Here is an 18,798-nt window from a genome sequence, read left to right as displayed (position 1 = left end):
ACCTGACCGAAATTACGGATGAAACGACGATAGAAGTTCGCGAAGCCGAGAAAGCGCTGCAGCTCGACGCGTGACTTAGGGACGGGCCAATCAATGACAGCTTGGACCTTAGCGGGATCCATCTTAATGCCTTCAGCGGAAATAACAGAACCGAGAAATGTGACGGAGGAGGCATGAAAAGTGCACTTCTCAGCCTTCACAAAAAGACAATTCTCTAAAAGGCGCTGGAGGACACGTCGAACGTGCTGAACATGAATCTGGAGTGACGGTGAAAAAATCAGGATATCGTCAAGGTAAACGAAAACAAAGATGTTCAGCATGTCTCTCAGGACATCATTGACTAATGCCTGAAAGACAGCTGGAGCGTTAGCGAGGCCGAAAGGAAGAACCCGGTATTCAAAGTGCCCTAACGGAGTGTTAAACGCCGTCTTCCACTCGTCCCCCTCCCTGATGCGCACGAGATGGTAAGCGTTACGAAGGTCCAACTTAGTGAAAAACCTGGCTCCCTGCAGGATCTCGAAGGCTGAAGACATAAGAGGAAGCGGATAACGATTCTTCACTGTTATGTCATTCAGCCCTCGATAATCTATGCAGGGGCGCAGAGACCCGTCCTTCTTCTTGACAAAAAAAAACCCCGCTCCGGCGGGAGAGGAGGAGGGGACTATGGTACCGGCGTCAAGAGCTACAGACAAATAATCTTCGAGAGCCTTACGTTCGGGAGCCGACAGAGAGTATAGTCTACCCCGGGGGGGGGTGGTTCCCGGAAGGAGATCAATACTACAATCATACGACCGGTGTGGAGGAAGAGAGGTGGCCCTGGACCGACTGAACACCGTGCGCAGATCGTGATATTCCTCCGGCACCCCTGTCAAATCACCAGGCTCCTCCTGTGAAGAAGAGACAGAGGAAACAGGAGGGATAGCAGACATTAAACATTTCACATGACAAGAGACGTTCCAGGAGAGGATAGAATTACTAGACCAATTAATGGAAGGATTATGACAAACTAGCCAGGGATGGCCCAAAACAACAGGTGTAAAAGGTGAACGAAAAATTAAAAAAGAAATGGTTTCACTATGATTACCAGAAACAGTGAGGGTTAAAGGTAGCGTCTCACGCTGAATCCTGGGGAGAGGACTACCATCCAGGGCGAACAAGGCCGTGGGCTCCTTTAACTGTCTGAGAGGAATGTCATGTTCCCGAGCCCAGGTCTCGTCCATAAAACAGCCCTCCGCCCCAGAGTCTATTAAGGCACTGCAGGAAGCTGACGAACCGGTCCAGCGTAGATGGACCGACAAGGTAGTGCAGGATCTTGAAGGAGAGACAGGAGTAGTAGCGCTCACCAGTAGCCCTCCGCTTACTGACGAGCTCTGGCCTTTTACTGGACATGAAGTGACAAAATGACCAGCGGAACCGCAATAGAGACAGAGGCGGTTGGTGATTCTCCGTTCCCTCTCCTCAGTCGAGATGCGGATACCTCCCAGCTGCATGGGCTCAGCACCCGAGCCGGCAGAGGAAGATGGTAGTGATGCGGAGAGGGAGGCGACGGAGAGCGCGAGCTCCTTTCCACGAGCTCGGTGACGAAGATCAACCCGTCGCTCAATGCGAATAGCGAGTTCAATCAAGGAATCCACGCTGGAAGGAACCTCCCGGGAGAGAATCTCATCCTTTACCTCTGCGCGGAAACCCTCCAGAAGACGAGCGAGCAAGGCCGGCTCGTTCCAGCCACTGGAGACAGCAAGAGTGCGAAACTCAATAGAGTAGTCTGTTATGGATCGATTGCCTTGACATAGGGAAGACAGGGCCCTGGAAGCCTCCTCCCCAAAAACAGATCGATCAAAAACCCGTATCATCTCCTCCTTAAAGTCTTGATACTGGTTAGTACACTCAGCCCTTGCCTCCCAGATTGCCGTGCCCCACTCACGAGCCCGTCCAATAAGGAGAGATATGACGTAGGCGACACGAGCAGTGCTCCGGGAGTAAGTGTTGGGCTGGAGAGAAAACACAATATCACACTGGGTGAGGAACGAGCGGCATTCAGTGGGCTCCCCAGAGTAACACGGCGGGTTATTGATTCTGGGCTCCGGAGATTCGAAAGCCCTGGAAGTGGCCGGTGGATCGAGGCGGAGATGGTGAACCTGTTCTGTGAGGTTGGAGACTTGGGTGGCCAGGGTCTCAACGGCATGTCGAGCAGCAGACAATTCCTGCTTGTGTCTGCCTAGCATCGCTCCCTGGATCTCGACGGCTGAGTGGAGAGGATCCGAAGTCGCTGGGTCCATTCTTGGTCGGATTCTTCTGTTACGGTGCGTGAATGAGGACCCAAAAGCGAATCAACTTAAACAGAGCTTCTTTAATTACCAAACATAGGTAGGCTCAGATGGACCGGCAGATTCCGACAGGACAGGACAAGGTTACAGCAAACATGACGACAGTCTGGTTCAGGCATGAATGACACAAACAAACAAGAATCCGACAAGGACAGGAGCAGAAACAGAGAGAGATATTGGGACCTAATCAGAGGGAAAAAAGGGAACAGGTGGGGAACGGGGTGAATGGGTAGTTAGAGGAGACAAGGGACAGCTGGGGGAAAGCGGGGGAGAAAAGGTAACCTAACACGACCAGCAGAGGGAGACAGGGTGAAGGGAAAGGACAGAGACAAGACAACATGACAGTACATGACACTGTTACTCTCTTCTCTCAGTATCTCTCTCTTATTCTCTCAGTATCTCCCTCTGTCACTCTCTATTCTTCTCTCAGTATCTCTCTCTGTCACTCTCTCTTCTTCTCTCAGTATCTCCCTCTGTCACTCACTCTCTCTTCTTCTCTCTGTATCTCCCTCTGTAGCTCTCTCTTCTTGTCTCTATCTCCCTCTGTAGCTCTCTCTTCTTGTCTCTGTAGTTCTCTAATCTTCTCTCTGTAACTCTCATGTATTAAGGTAATGTTTTCAGTGAGTGAATTGTTCTCTATCCTCTCTCTGTAACTCATGTATTTAGGTCATGTATTTAGTCAGTGATGTGTTCTCTCTGTCACTCTCTCTCTGTCACTCTCTCTGTCACTCTCTCGCTCTCTCTCTCTGTCTCTCTCTGTAGCTCTGGTTGAAGCCTGCAAGGAGAGATACAGTCTGGTCCAGTCGCTAAGCAACCTGCTGCCAGTCAGGATGGTGACGGCTATGATGCTTCCCTATACCCTTCCCCTGGAGTCTGCTCTGTCCATGACTGTTAGGTAGGACTAGACCCTATACCCTGGAGTCTGCTCTGTCCATGACTGTTAGGTAGGACTAGACCCTATACCCTGGAGTCTGCTCTGTCCATGACTGTTAGGTAGGACTGGACCCTATACCCTGGAGTCTGCTCTGTCCATGACTGTTAGGTAGGACTAGACCCTATACCCTCCCCTTGGAGTCTGCTCTGTCTATGACTGTTAGGTAGGACTAGACCCTATACCCTGGAGTCTGCTCTGTCCATAACTGTTAGGTAGGACTAGACCCTATACCCTCCCCTTGGAGTCTGCTCTGTCTATGACTGTTAGGTAGGACTAGACCCTATACCCTCCCCTGGAGTCTGCTCTGTCCATAACTGTTAGGTAGGACTAGACCCTATACCCTGGAGTCTGCTCTGTCCATGACTGTTAGGTAGGACTAGACCCTATACCCTCCCCTTGGAGTCTGCTCTGTCCATGACTGTTAGGTAGGACTAGACACTATACCCTCCCCTGGAGTCTGCTCTGTCCATGACTGTTAGGTAGGACTAGACCCTATACCCTCCCCTTGGAGTCTGCTCTGTCTATGACTGTTAGGTAGGACTAGACCCTATCCCTCCCCTTGGAGTCTGCTCTGTCTATGACTGTTAGGTAGGACTAGACCCTATACCCTCCCCTTGGAGTCTGCTCTGTCCATGACTGTTAGGTAGGACTAGACCCTATACCCTGGAGTCTGCTCTGTCCATAACTGTTAGGTAGGACTAGACCCTAGACCCTGGAGTCTGCTCTGTCCATGACTGTTAGGTAGGACTAGAACCTATACCCTGGAGTCTGCTCTGTTCATGACTGTTAGGTAGGACTAGACCCTATACCCTCCCCTTGGAGTCTGCTCTGTCCATGACTGTTAGGTAGGACTAGACACTATACCCTGGAGTCTGCTCTGTCCATAACTGTTAGGTAGGACTAGACCCTAGACCCTGGAGTCTGCTCTATCCATGACTGTTAGGTAAGACAAAGCTCTCTGCTCGTGTCGTTACAAACACACAGGACTACAAACACACAGGACTACAAACACACAGGACTACAAACACACAGGACTACAAACACACTGGACTACATACACACAGGACTACAAACACACTGGACTACAAACACACTGGACTACTAACACACAGGACTACAAACACACAGGACTACAAACACACAGGACTACAAACACACAGGACTACAAACACATTGGACTACAAACACACTGGACTACAAACACACAGGACTACAAACACACAGGACTACAAACACACAGGACTACAAACACACAGGACTACAAACACACAAAACTACAAACACATTGGACTACAAACACACAGGACTACAAACACACAGGACTACAAACACACAGGACTACAAACACACAGGACTACAAACACACTGGACTACAAACACACAGGACTACAAACACACAGGACTACAAACACATTGGACTACAAACACACAGGACTACAAACACACAGGACTACAAACACACAGGACTACAAACACACAGGACTACAAACACACAGGACTACAAACACACTGGACTACAAACACACTGGACTACAAACACACTGGACTACAAACACACAGGACTACAAACACACAGGACTACAAACACACTGGACTACAAACACACAGGACTACAAACACACAGGACTACAAACACACTGGACTACAAACACACTGGACTACAAACACACAGGACTACAAACACACAGGACTACAAACACACAGGACTACAAACACACAGGACTACAAACACACTGGACTACAAACACACTGGACTACAAACACACAGGACTACAAACACACTGGACTACAAACACACAGGACTACAAACACACAGGACTACAAACACACTGGACTACAAACACACTGGACTACAAACACACAGGACTACAAACACACAGGACTACAAACACACAGGACTACAAACACACAGGACTACAAACACACTGGACTACAAACACACTGGACTACAAACACACAGGACTACAAACACACTGGACTACAAACAGGGATATAGTCAAGGCCCGATGGCTCTGTAGCCGCAGTGAACCGCTTACTCCTGTGTTGGGTCGGACCTGTTATAGTTCTGTACATGTAGCTGTGCACTTTCTCTATCTAGGCCTGTGTAGCAAGATAACTCTGTTTCAAATCTTCTGGACTTCCCCCTTCCCCTCAAAGATAAATATTCCATTGACTGGGTCAGGTTCATCATGTGACCAGTGACTGGGTCAGGTTCATCATGTGACCAGTGAATGGGTCAGGGTCATCACGTGACCTGTGACTGGGTCAGGTTCATCATGTGACCAGTGACTGGGTCAGGTTCATCACGTGACCAGTGACTGGGTCAGGTTCATCACGTGACCAGTGACTGGGTCAGGGTCATCACGTGACCAGTGACTGGGTCAGGTTTATCATGTGACCAGTGAATGGGTCAGGGTCATCACGTGACCTGTGACTGGGTCAGGTTTATCATGTGACCAGTGACTGGGTCAGGGTCATCACGTGACCAGTGACTGGGTCAGGTTCATCATGTGACCAGTGACTGGGTCAGGTTCATCATGTGACCAGTGACTGGGTCAGGTTCATCATGTGACCTGTGACTGGATCAGGTTCATCATGTGACCAGTGACTGGATCAGGTTCATCATGTGACCAGTGTCTGGGTCAGGTTCATCATGTGACCAGTGACTGGATCAGGTTCATCATGTGACCAGTGACTGGATCAGGTTCATCATGTGACCAGTGAATGGGTCAGGTTCATCATGTGACCAGTGACTGGATCAGGTTCATCATGTGACCAGTGAATGGGTCAGGTTCATCATGTGACCAGTGACTGGGTCAGGTTCATCATGTGACCAGTGACTGGGTCAGGTTCATCATGTGACCTGTGTTAGGACAGCCAATATCAAACCATTGCAAAAAGTGTTGCTATATGTTTTTCTACAGTGTGCAGTAATGAATACCACCCTGACCATGCAGTGTTATTGACTATCATGACTATTGACATGTTGTTCTGTCTTCCTCTCCTAAACTGTTAGAGTAACAATAATATATTATATATTACTAATGTCCTGTCTCTCCTCCCAGACTGTTATATATTATATACTACTAATGTCCTGTCTCTCCTCCCAGACTGTTATATATTATTATATATTACTAATGTCCTGTCTCTCCTCCCAGACTGTTATATATTATATACTACTAATGTCCTGTCTCTCCTCCCAGACTGTTATATATTATATACTACTAATGTCCTGTCTCTCCTCCCAGACTGTTATATATTATATACTACTAATGTCCTGTCTCTCCTCCCAGACTGTTATATATTATATACTACTAATGTCCTGTCTCTCCTCCCAGACTGTTATATATTATATACTACTAATGTCCTGTCTCTCCTCCCAGACTGTTATATATTATATATTACTAATGTCCTGTCTCTCCTCCCAGACTGTTATATATTATTATATATTACTAATGTCCTGTCTCTCCTCCCAGACTGTTATATATTATATACTACTAATGTCCTGTCTCTCCTCCCAGACTGTTATATATTATATACTACTATTGTCCTGTCTCTCCTCCCAGACTGTTATATATTATTATATATTACTAATGTCCTGTCTCTCCTCCCAGACTGTTATATATTATTATATATTACTAATGTCCTGTCTCTCCTCCCAGACTGTTATATATTATATACTACTAATGTCCTGTCTCTCCTCCCAGACTGTTATATATTATTATATATTACTAATGTCCTGTCTCTCCTCCCAGACTGTTAGAATGGCTGCCTGATGTGCAGGAGGACGTGGGATGGATCGGAGAACAAACGATTAAGATGCTACAGTGTGCTGTGACACGGGCCACCAAGACTGTGTCCAACAGGGTCTCTGCAAAGTGAGATGCCAACCGCACGCACACACACACACCACAAACACCACACACACCACACACTCTGACAGACCGACAGACCGACTCACAGTTTGTACACGTTTGTTCAAGTTAGTTTATTAGTCATATACACCTAATGTACACAGTGCAGTGAAATGCTTCCTTGTAGGTTAACCTCGCGACAACGTAGCAACAATAGAACAAGTCAGTAGCTAAGTGAATGTAGCAACAATAGAACAAGTCAGTAGCTAAGTGAATGTACCAACAATAGAACAAGTCAGTAGCTAAGTGAATGTAGCAACAATAGAACAAGTCAGTAGCTAAGTGAATGAAGCAACAATAGAACAAGTCAGTAGCTAAGTGAATGTAGCAACAATAGAACAAGTCAGTAGCTAAGTGAATGTAGCAACAATAGAACAAGTCAGTAGCTAAGTGAATGTAGCAACAATAGAACAAGTCAGTAGCTAAGTGAATGTAGCAACAATAGAACAAGTCAGTAGCTAAGTGAATGTACCAACAATAGAACAAGTCAGTAGCTAAGTGAACGTAGCAACAATAGAACAAGTCAGTAGCTAAGTGAATGTACCAACAATAGAACAAGTCAGTAGCTAAGTGAACGTAGCAACAATAGAACAAGTCAGTAGCTAAGTGAATGTAGCAACAATAGAACAAGTCAGTAACTAAGTGAATGTAGCAACAATAGAACAAGTCAGTAGCTAAGTGAATGTAGCAACAATAGAACAAGTCAGTAGCTAAGTGAATGTAGCAACAATAGAACAAGTCAGTAGCTAAGTGAATGTAGCAACAATAGAACAAGTCAGTAGCTAAGTGAATAGCAACAATAGAACAAGTCAGTAGCTAAGTGAATAGCAACAATAGAACAAGTCAGTAGCTAAGTGAATGTAGCAACAATAGAACAAGTCTAAAATACACCAAAACAAGCAGAGTGGGGTGGGGTGGGGTGAGGTGAGGTGGGGTGGGGTGAGGTGGGGTGGGGTGGGGTGGGGTGGAAAAAACTAACTTTCTGTATGACCTCAAAATACTCTTCCGTGTCCCTCGTATCCCTCTAGGTTTTCCTACAGACACTTTATAATCCTCCATCAATCTAATGTATTTATAAAGCCCTACTTACATCAGCTGATGTCACAAAGTGCTGTACAGAAACCCAGCCTAAACCCCCAAACAGCAAGCAATGCAGGTGTAGAAGCATGGTGGCTAGGAAAAACTCCCTAGAAAGGCCAAAACCTAGGAAGAAACCTAGAGAGGAACCAGGCTATGAGGGGTGGCCAGTCCTCTTCTAGCTGTGCCGGGTGGAGATTATAACAGAACATGGACAAGATGTTCAAATGTTCATAAATGACTAGCAAGGTCAGGTAATTATAATCACGGTAGTTGTCGAGGGTGCAACAGGTTGGCTTTTCATAGCCGATCATTCAGAGTATCTCTACCACTCCTGCTGTCTCTAGAGAGTTGAAAACAGCAGGTCTGGGACAGGTAGCACGTCCGGTGAACAGGTCAGGTTCTATAGCCGCAGGTAGAACAGTTGAAGCTGGAGCAGCAGCACGACCAGGTGGACTGGGGAGAGCAAGGAGTCATCAGGCCAGGTAGTCTTGAGGCATGGTCCTAGGGCTCAGGTCCTCCGAGAGAGAGAAAGAGAGAGAGAATTAGAGAGAGCATACTTAAATTCACACAGGACACTGGATAAGACAGGAGAAATACGCCAGATATAACAGACTGACTCTAGCCCCCCGAACACATAAACTACTGCAGCATAAATACAGGAGGGGTCGGGAGACACTGTGGCCCCGTCCGACGATACCCCCGGACAGGGCCAAACAGGCAGGATATAACCCCACCCACTTTACCAAAGCACAGCCCCCACACCACTAGAGGGATATCTTCAACCACCAACTTACCATCCTGAGAGCGGGGCCGAGTATAGCCCACGAAGAGCTCCCCCACGGCACAAACCCGGGGGGGGGGGTGCCAAACCGGACAGGAAGATCAAGTCAGTGACTCAGCCCACTCAAGTGATGCACCCCTCCTAAGGACGGTATGAAAGAGCCCTAGTAAGCCAATGACTCAGCCCCTGTAATAGGGTTAGAAGCAGAGAATCCCAGTGGAAAGAGGGGAACCGGCCAGGCAAAGACAGCAAGGGCGGTTCGTCGCTCCAGTGACTTTCCGTTCACCTTCACACTCCTGGGCCAGACTACACTCAATCATATGACCCACTGAAGAGATGAGTCTTCAGTAAAGACTTAAAGGTTGAGACCGAGTCTGCGTCTCTCACATGGGTAGGCAGACCATTCTATAGAAATGGAGCTCTATAGGAGAAAGCCCTGCCTCCAGCTGTTTGCTTAGAAATTCTATGGACAGTAAGGAGGCCTGTGTCTTGTGACCGTAGCGTACATGTAGGTATGTACGGCAGGACCAAATCGTAAAGATAGGTAGAAGGAAGCCCATGTAATACTTTGTAGGTTAGCAGTAAAACCTTGAAATGATACCTAGTCTTAACAGGAAGCCAGTGTAGGGAGGCTAGCACTGGAGTAATATGATCAAATTTTGGGGTTCTACTCAGGATTCTAGCAGCTTTATTTAGCACTAACTGAAGTTTATTTAGTGCTTTATCCGGGTAGATGGAAAGTAGAGCATTGCAGTAGTCTAACTTAGAAGTAACAAAAGCATGGCTACATATTTCTGCCTAATTTTTGGACAGAAAGCTTCAGATTTTTGCAATGTTACGTAGATGGAAAAAAGCTGTCCTTGAAACAGTCTTGATATGTTCGTCAAAAGAGAGATCAGGGTCCAGAGTAACGCCGAGGTCCTTCACAGTTGTATTTGAGACGACTGTACAACCATCAAGATTAATTGTCAGACCCAACAGAAGATCTCTTTGTGTCTTGGGACCTAGAACTAGCATCTCTGTTTTGTCCGAGTTTAAAAGTAGAAAGTTTGCAGCCATCCACTTCCTTATCTCTGAAACACAGGCTTCTAGCGAGGGCAATTTTGGGGCTTCACCATGTTTCATTGAAATGTACAGCTGTGTGTCATCTGCATAGCAATGAAAGTTAACATTATGTTTCCGAATGACATCCCCAAGAGGTAAAATGTATAGTGAAGACAATAGTGGTCCTAAAACGGAGCCTTGAGGAACACCGAAATGTACAGTTGATTTGTCAGACGACAAACCATCCACAGAGACAAACTGATATCTTTCCGACAGATAAGATCTAAACCAGGCCAGAACTTGTCCGTGTAGACCAATTTGGGTTTCCAATCTCTCCAAAAGAATGTGGTGATCGATGGTATCAAAAGCAGCACTAAGGTCTAGGAACACGAGGACAGATGCAGAGCCTCGGGTCTGACGCCATTAAAAAGGTAATTTACCAGCTTCACAAGTGCCGTCTCAGTGCTATGATGGGGTCTAAAACCAGACTGAAGCATTTTGTATACATTGTTTCTCTTCAGGAAGGCAGTGAGCCTTCCAACAGCCTTTTCTAAACATTTTGAGAGGAATGAAAGATTCGATATAGGCCGATAGTTTTTAAAATATTATCTGGGTCAAGGTTTGGCTTTTTCAAGAGAGGCTTTATTACTGCCACTTTTAGTGAGTTTGGTACACATCCGGTGGATAGAGAGCCATTTATTATGTTCAACATAGGAGGGCCAAGCACAGGAAGCAGCTCTTTCAGTAGTTTAGTTGGAATAGGGTCCAGTATGCAGCTTGAAGGTTTAGAGGCCATGATTATTTTCATCAATGTGTCAAGAGATACAGGATTAAAAACTTGAGTGTCTCCCTTGATCCTAGGGCCTGGCAGTTCTGTGCAGACTCTGGACAACTGAGGTTTGGAGAAATATGCAGATTTAAAGTGGAGTCCGTAATTTGCTTTCTAATTATCATGAGCTTTTCGTCAAAGAAGTTCACGAATGTATCACTGCTGAAGTGAAAGCCATCCTCTCATTACTGCTTTTTAGTTAGCTTTGCGACAGTATCAAAAATATTCTGCTCAATTAAGTTGGAAAAATAGGATGATTGAGCAGCAGTGAGGGCTCTTCGGTACTGCACGGTACTGTCTTTCCAAGCTCATCGGAAGACTTCCAGTTTCCAGTCTTTTTTTATTTTTGTAAATTGAAATTTGGTATCGTAAATGTTATGTCCCTCGTATCCCTCTAGGTTTTCCTACAGACACTTTTCCACACTCTCATTTTAAGCCCGTATGCCCTCATAATGTATTGAGTCTCTCTCTCTCTCTAGGTTTTCCTACCAGTTGGAGCTGCGTCACTGCCAGTCCCTGCCTGCCCAGCTCATCCCTGCCAGCCTGCTCCCAAGATGGGTGAGTGGAGGCAGCTCCTCTATCCTGGATGTTATCAGTCGTTTGGACCAGTACCAAAGGCAGCTGCTGCCGGGCTTCTTCTGTGTTAACCTGGACCTCCAGGGTTCCTTCTACACCGGGGGTCCCACAGTCCCAGGAGGGTCCACCAGAGCTGGGGAAGGAGGACCAGGACCAGCCCTGTCTCTTACATCCCCCATCATAAACCCAGAGGAGGTAGAGGGGATGGGGCTGATGATGAGGAGGCTCAGTGAAAACCACAACTCTACTGCGGCTCTTCCAGCCTCACTATAGTAATATAATGTATGCCATTCAGGAGACACTGAGGGCCCCCTGGGGGGGAGGGGGGGGTGACCATTTAGTATTACAGACAGATTCTAATAAAAGCCAGGTAGACAGGTAGAACAGGTATAACAGCCAGGTAGACACCTTCAAATTAAAGGGACAGTACACCAACGTGTGTTGTCTCATCATCGATGACACAGTGCCTTGTTCGCTAACATTTGATTCACTCACCTGCCCATTGGGATGCCGAGGATACCCAGGAACCTACAAGGAGCCGCTGATCTGCATCGTGTCAATGTGACTTTTACAAAACATAAAAAAATATATTCAAGTCATTAAGATAATAAACAGTAAAAAGTCTTTACTGTTGACTGTTGATACCAAACATGTTCAAGGACTAGGGATGTTATCGATGAACCGGTTAGCCGGTTAGCCCGACCGAAAATACATTTCACCCGGGTCATGCTTATCGGTCTATAGGTTCATTTGAATAATTTTGTGGAATTAAAATTGCCACGTGTGTATTTCCATTAGTAATCATGCATTTTATTTGTCACATGCGCACAGCATACAGAGACTAGTTCGAGGAGATGAATACTACCTATCAGACAGCGACAGTAGCTCCTGTAGGCTACTGTAGTGAAGCCTGCTGTTGGAAGCCCAGTCATTGGTCATCCCAGTCATTGGTCATCCCAGTCATTGGTCAGCCCAGTCATTGGTCATCCCAGTCATTGGTCAGCCCAGTCATTGATCAGCCCAGTCATTGGTCAGCCCAGTCATTGGTCAGCCCAGTCATTGGTCAGCCCAGTCATTGGTCAGCCCAGTCATTGGTCAGCCCAGTCATTGGTCAGCCCAGTCATTGGTCAGCCCAGTCATTGCACAACAAATAACAATTCTAAATGCAACCGCTTGTTAAAAACTTGTGGCTATGATTAAAAAGGAATTATTTTTATTTGTCAATATCAACTCATAAAGCGCCTCCCATTCGCCATTCAGATGCATAGGCTATAGTCATAGGCTATAGTCTGCCTACCAGCTGGAGACAGTATAATGTAATGTGAGCAGGAGACAGTATAATGTAATGTGGAGACAGTATAATGTAATGTGGAGACAGTATAATGTAACGTGAGCTGGAGACAGTATAATGTAATGTGGAGACAGTATAATGTAATGTGGAAACAGTATAATGTAATGTGGAGACAGTATAATGTAATGTGGAGACAGTATAATGTAATGTGGAGACAGTATAATGTAACGTGAGCTGGAGACAGTATAATGTAATGTGGAGACAGTATAATGTAATGTGGAGACAGTATAATGTAATGTGGAGACAGTATAATGTAATGTGGAGACAGTATAATGTAACGTGAGCTGGAGACAGTATAATGTAATGTGGAGACAGTATAATGTAACGTGAGCTGGAGACAGTATAATGTAATGTGGAGACAGTATAATGTAATGTGGAGACAGTATAATTGTTTGAAACCTGAACGTGTTACTTTACTTCAAATAATGAGGTGTGTCTTACCTTGCGTCTAAGTAGCCTTGCCAAAAATCATCCGTAGCAACATGGAATCAATTATTATATATAGACTTCCTCATGCCGTTAACTCCTGTTCTATTGGTTTTCATATCAACTTTCTTTCGTTGTCCAGAAGCCAAAGGCACCATCCTGGTCATATTATCAACCCATCCTGGTCATAGTATCAACCCATCCTGGTCCTATTATCAACCCATCCTGGTCCTATTATCAACCCATCCTGGTCATGTTATCAACCCATATTATCAGCCCATCCTGGTCATATTATCAACCCATCCTGGTCATATTAACAACCCATCCTGGTCATATTAACAACCCATCCTGGTCATATTAACAACCCATCCTGGTCCTATTATCAACCCATCCTGGTCATATTATCAACCCATCCTGGTCCTATTATCAACCCATCCTGGTCATATTATCTACCCATCCTGGTCATATTATCAACCCATCCTGGTCATATTATCATCCCATCCTGGTCATATTATCATCCCATCCTGGTCATATTATCAACCCATCCTGGTCATATTAACAACCCAACATGGTCATATTATCAACCCATCCTGGTCATATTATCAACCCATACTGGTCATATTATCAACCCATCCTGGTCCTATTATCAACCCATCCTGGTCATATTATCAACCCATACTGGTCATATTATCAACCCATCCTGGTCATATTATCAACCCATACTGGTCATATTATCAACCCATCCTGGTCCTATTATCAACCCATCCTGGTCATATTATCAACCCATCCTGGTCATATTATCAACCCATACTGGTCATATTATCAACCCATCCTGGTCCTATTATCAACCCATTTTATCAACCCATCCTGGTCATATTATCAACCCATCCTGGTCATATTATCAACCCATTTTATCAACCCATCCTGGTCATATTATCAACCCATCCTGGTCATATTATCAACCCATACTGGTCATATTATCAACCCATCCTGGTCATATTATCAACCCATACTGGTCATATTATCAACCCATACTGGTCATATTATCAACCCATCCTGGTCATATTATCAACCCATCCTGGTTGTTGCTATTAGATTCCTCCTCTTTCTAAGTTACTAATGAAGATGTTCATGTCAGTCACATCTGGAGTCTCTCGCGTCAGGTTCTATTGGTTCTATTGATTGTGGTTCCCCAGTGAATTGCATTCTGGTAAATTAGGGTTTTATTATCTGTTTCATTCCAGGAGTTGTCCATTCAACATAGCCTTTTGACTGTAAGACGATAAGCATCTGGTCATGTATATACAGATATCTGATAGTATTTGCTGTTGATCACGTCATTTTACTGTTGGGAAAGTGTGTCAGTCCTTAAATGAGGGTCAGTGAGTCGGCAGCAAAATCTGATCTCATCTGATCTGATCTCTTCTGATCTGATCTATTTTCCACTGTGTCTTATCATTACCGTGTCCGTCATTGACATGTACTACTTATTATTATTATTATTATTATTAGGGTGGCAGGTAGACTAGTGGTTAGAGCAGGTAGCTTAGTGGTTAGAGGAGGTAGACTAGTGGTTAGAGCAGGTAGCCTAGTGGTTAGAGGAGGTAGAGTAGTGGTTAGAGGAGGTAGCCTAGTGGTTAGAGGAGGTAGCCTAGTGGTTAGAGGAGGTAGCCTAGTGGTTAGAGGAGGTAGCCTAGTGGTTAGAGGAGGTAGCCTAGTGGTTAGAGGAGGTAGTCTAGTGGTTAGAGGAGGTAGCCTAGTGGTTAGAGGAGGTAGCCTAGTGGTTAGAGGAGGTAGCCTAGTGGTTAGAGGAGGTAGCCTAGTGGTTAGAGGAGGTAGCCTAGTGGTTAGAGGAGGTAGCCTAGTGGTTAGAGGAGGTAGCCTAGTGGTTAGAGGAGGTAGCCTAGTGGTTAGAGGAGGTAGTCTAGTGGTTAGAGGAGGTAGCCTAGTGGTTAGAGGAGGTAGTCTAGTGGTTAGAGGAGGTAGTCTAGTGGTTAGAGGAGGTAGCCTAGTGGTTAGAGGAGGTAGCCTAGTGGTTAGAGGAGGTAGCCTAGTGGTTAGAGAGGAGGTAGCCTAGTGGTTAGAGAGGAGGTAGCCTAGTGGTTAGAGGAGGTAGTCTAGTGGTTAGAGCAGGTAGCCTAGGGGTTAGAGAGGAGGTAGTCTAGTGGTTAGAGGAGGTAGCCTAGTGGTTAGAGGAGGTAGCCTAGTGGTTAGAGGAGGTAGTCTAGTGGTTAGAGGAGGTAGCCTAGTGGTTAGTGGTTAGAGGAGGTAGTCTAGTGGTTAGAGGAGGTAGTCTAGTGGTTAGAGGAGGTAGCCTAGTGGTTAGAGGAGGTAGCCTAGTGGTTAGAGGAGGTAGCCTAGTGGTTAGAGAGGAGGTAGCCTAGTGGTTAGAGAGGAGGTAGCCTAGTGGTTAGAGGAGGTAGTCTAGTGGTTAGAGCAGGTAGCCTAGGGGTTAGAGAGGAGGTAGTCTAGTGGTTAGAGGAGGTAGCCTAGCGGTTAGAGGAGGTAGCCTAGTGGTTAGAGGAGGTAGTCTAGTGGTTAGAGGAGGTAGCCTAGTGGTTAGAGGCAGGAAGTCTAGTGGTTAGAGCAGGTAGCCTAGTGGTTAGAGAGGCAGGTAGCCTAGTGGTTAGAGGAGGCAGGTAGCCTAGTGGTTAGAGGAGGCAGGTAGCCTAGTGGTTAGAGCAGGTAGCCTAGTGGTTAGAGAGGCAGGTAGCCTAGTGGTTAGAGGAGGCAGGTAGCCTAGTGGTTAGAGGAGGCAGGTAGCCTAGTGGTTAGAGGAGGCACGTAGCCTAGTGGTTAGAGGAGGCACGTAGCCTAGTGGTTAGAGGAGGCACGTAGCCTAGTGGTTAGAGGAGGCACGTAGCCTAGTGGTTAGCGGAGGCACGTAGCCTAGTGGTTAGAGGAGGCACGTAGCCTAGTGGTTAGAGGAGGCACGTAGCCTAGTGGTTAGAGGAGGCACGTAGCCTAGTGGTTAGAGTGTGGGACTTGTAACCAAAAGGTTGCAAGATCAAATTCCCAAGCTGATAAGGTACAAATCTGTTGTTCTGCCCCTGTTCCTAGGCTGTCATTGTAAAAAGGAATTTATTCTTAACTGACTTGCCTAGTTAATATGATCTAAAGTCAATAAGATGACAAAGGAGGGATATCCCTCTTACTTATTTCTATTGAGTCATGATGATGACCACATCACCTGTTTAAGCCCTCTTTACTTTACTTGGAGCTGAAAATAAATGGGCCAGTCACGAAGATGACCCTACTTTGATGTGACTCAAACGGAACGTTCTAGATTAGAACAGGAGTTATGCTTTGTGATTATATTACATTACTTCTATGGCCAGTTTCCCAGACACAGATTAATTTAGCCCGGAACTTAATTTTTTTTGTTGTTGTTATTTTTAAGTATTTCAATTGAGATGAGTTAGTCCAGAACTCACGTTACATTACTAAATCTAACCGAGGAACCAACCCCACTGTTTCTGCTATTGCTACATTAAAATAAATTACAAATAAATATATATTCTTCAAAAAAAATCAAATTTATTTATAAAGCCCTTCTTACGTCAGCTGATATCTCAAAGTGCTGTACAGAAACCCAGCCTAAAACCCCAAACAGCAAGGTGGCTAGGAAAAACAATCAACCATGAACACACACACACACACGCACACACGCACACAGGCTGAACACAGGAACACACATACAGGCTGAACACAGGCTGAACACACAGGCTGAACACAGGAACACAGGCTGAACACAGGCTGAACACAGGAATACAGGCTGAACACAGGAACACAGGAACACAGGCTGAACACAGGAACACAGGCTGAACACAGGAACACAGGAACACAGGCTGAACACAGGAACACAGGCTGAACACAGGAACACAGGAACACAGGCTGAACACAGGAACACAGGCTGAACACAGGAACACAGGAACACAGGCTGAACACAGGAACACAGGAACACAGGCTGAACACAGGAACACAGGCTGAACACAGGCTGAACACAGTCTCTACTCAAACACAGAACTGTGTTCAGCAGGGCACACCGACGCAAAACTGTTTCCAAACGGACAACGAAAACAAACAAGCATGTCTTATTGGACATTTCACTCTGTTTCAGAGTGTTATCTAATGTTAGGTGCCAAGTGAACTGACCCAGCAGCACCAACAGACCTGAGAAAAGACCAAGAATATAATAAGGGAAAAGAGCTCGGTATGACTAATGACTATAAGGGACTCTCTATTAGAGATCTGTATGACTAATGACTATAAGGGACTCTATTAGAGATCTGTATGACTAATGACTATAAGGGACTCTATACAGTATCTGGCTCTCTGTTAGAGCTCTGTATGACTATAAGGGACTCTATGCAGTACCTGGCTCTCTGTATGACTAATGACTATAAGGGACTCTATGCATGTGCCAACCAATGCAGTATTCACTTTGAACCAATTGTACTGTTTCTTTGTGCCACTTTCTACAGGTCAACTTGTTTTGATAATATTTATTAATAACCTGACAATACCTTGCTATTACAGTATTTAAAAATGTACCACGGACACATGATTCTGTCTTACCAACAAACAATCAGCATGACTCTGAAATATACAATGAGATCCAACGGGAATACATGTCAATAATAATACCAAATAAAATACTTTACATGAACGAACACATGGGATAAATATTGAAAATAGACATGTGTTTTGTTGTTAGTTTAGTATGAATGTTGTTTTTCTTTTTTTTTTTTATTACACACATTGGTCAATACTGAATGGAAATGCCAGTGAATGATATGGATGGTTCACTGCATACAGTATATCCTTTAACTGTAGATGAAATTAAATAAATTATGGGTTCTGGATTTAAAATAAATATAAACGCTTACTTAATTTTGGATTTTTTTTGTTGTCTTTAATTGCTTTCAATAAAATGTTAATTCAGGTTGGACTTTTGATTTTGTATTTTTTTAAATATATATATATATATATATATATATATATATATATATATATATATATATATATATATATATATATATATATATATATATATATATATATATATATATATTGCAGAGAATCATGTGTTTGTCATAGGAAATTATATAAAAAGTTTAACTTTCCATGACCTCGCAAATAATATTCTCCAATTATAGGTTCTCAAGGGCCAACTGTTGACGTCCCAGTTCATGTTCTGTGCAGGCTACAGTCTGTTTCTGTTTTGCCTAGGCTAATGTCGAAGCTTTATCATATTTGCATTACACACAGGACAGCTTATCCATGTTGGGGTAAAAGCCTGCGTGGGAGTTCTGCAACGCGATAGTCATACCTGGGTTCTATTCATTACGCAGATTCTAGTGCAAAAACGTTTCTTAAACGGAAGCAAACTGAACGAAACGGGAGTGAGCTAAGTGAATATGTTCAATAGTAACACGTTTAGCTTTGTTGGCTTCCGTTTGGTTGTTAAACGGTAAACGGTTTCCGTAATGAATACACCTCTGGAGAATGTCCAGTCCTTTCTGAAGTTGGGTTG

The 18,798-nt window shown here is 44.8% G+C and overlaps 1 protein-coding gene across 1 annotated transcript in view; it reads left to right on the top strand.

Moving 5' to 3' along the window:
• The window catches only part of LOC110512506 (patatin-like phospholipase domain-containing protein 2), a 35,120-nt gene extending 22,838 nt beyond the window's left edge, over positions 1–12,282 (top strand). Inside the window, exons 7-9 of the mRNA XM_036961083.1 lie at positions 3,090–3,222; positions 7,017–7,139; positions 11,389–12,282. Coding sequence (XP_036816978.1) covers positions 3,090–3,222; positions 7,017–7,139; positions 11,389–11,758 — 626 coding nt within the window. The 3' untranslated portion in view covers positions 11,759–12,282. The remainder of the gene's footprint in view (positions 1–3,089; positions 3,223–7,016; positions 7,140–11,388) is intronic.
• The last annotated feature ends 6,516 nt before the right edge of the window (positions 12,283–18,798 follow it).

This window comes from Oncorhynchus mykiss, chromosome 2 (genome assembly GCF_013265735.2).
Source record: "Oncorhynchus mykiss isolate Arlee chromosome 2, USDA_OmykA_1.1, whole genome shotgun sequence".
Lineage (NCBI taxonomy): Eukaryota > Metazoa > Chordata > Actinopteri > Salmoniformes > Salmonidae > Oncorhynchus > Oncorhynchus mykiss.
The sequence above is the reverse complement of the archived record's forward strand: the minus strand, read 5'-3'. Positions and strand labels throughout refer to the sequence as shown.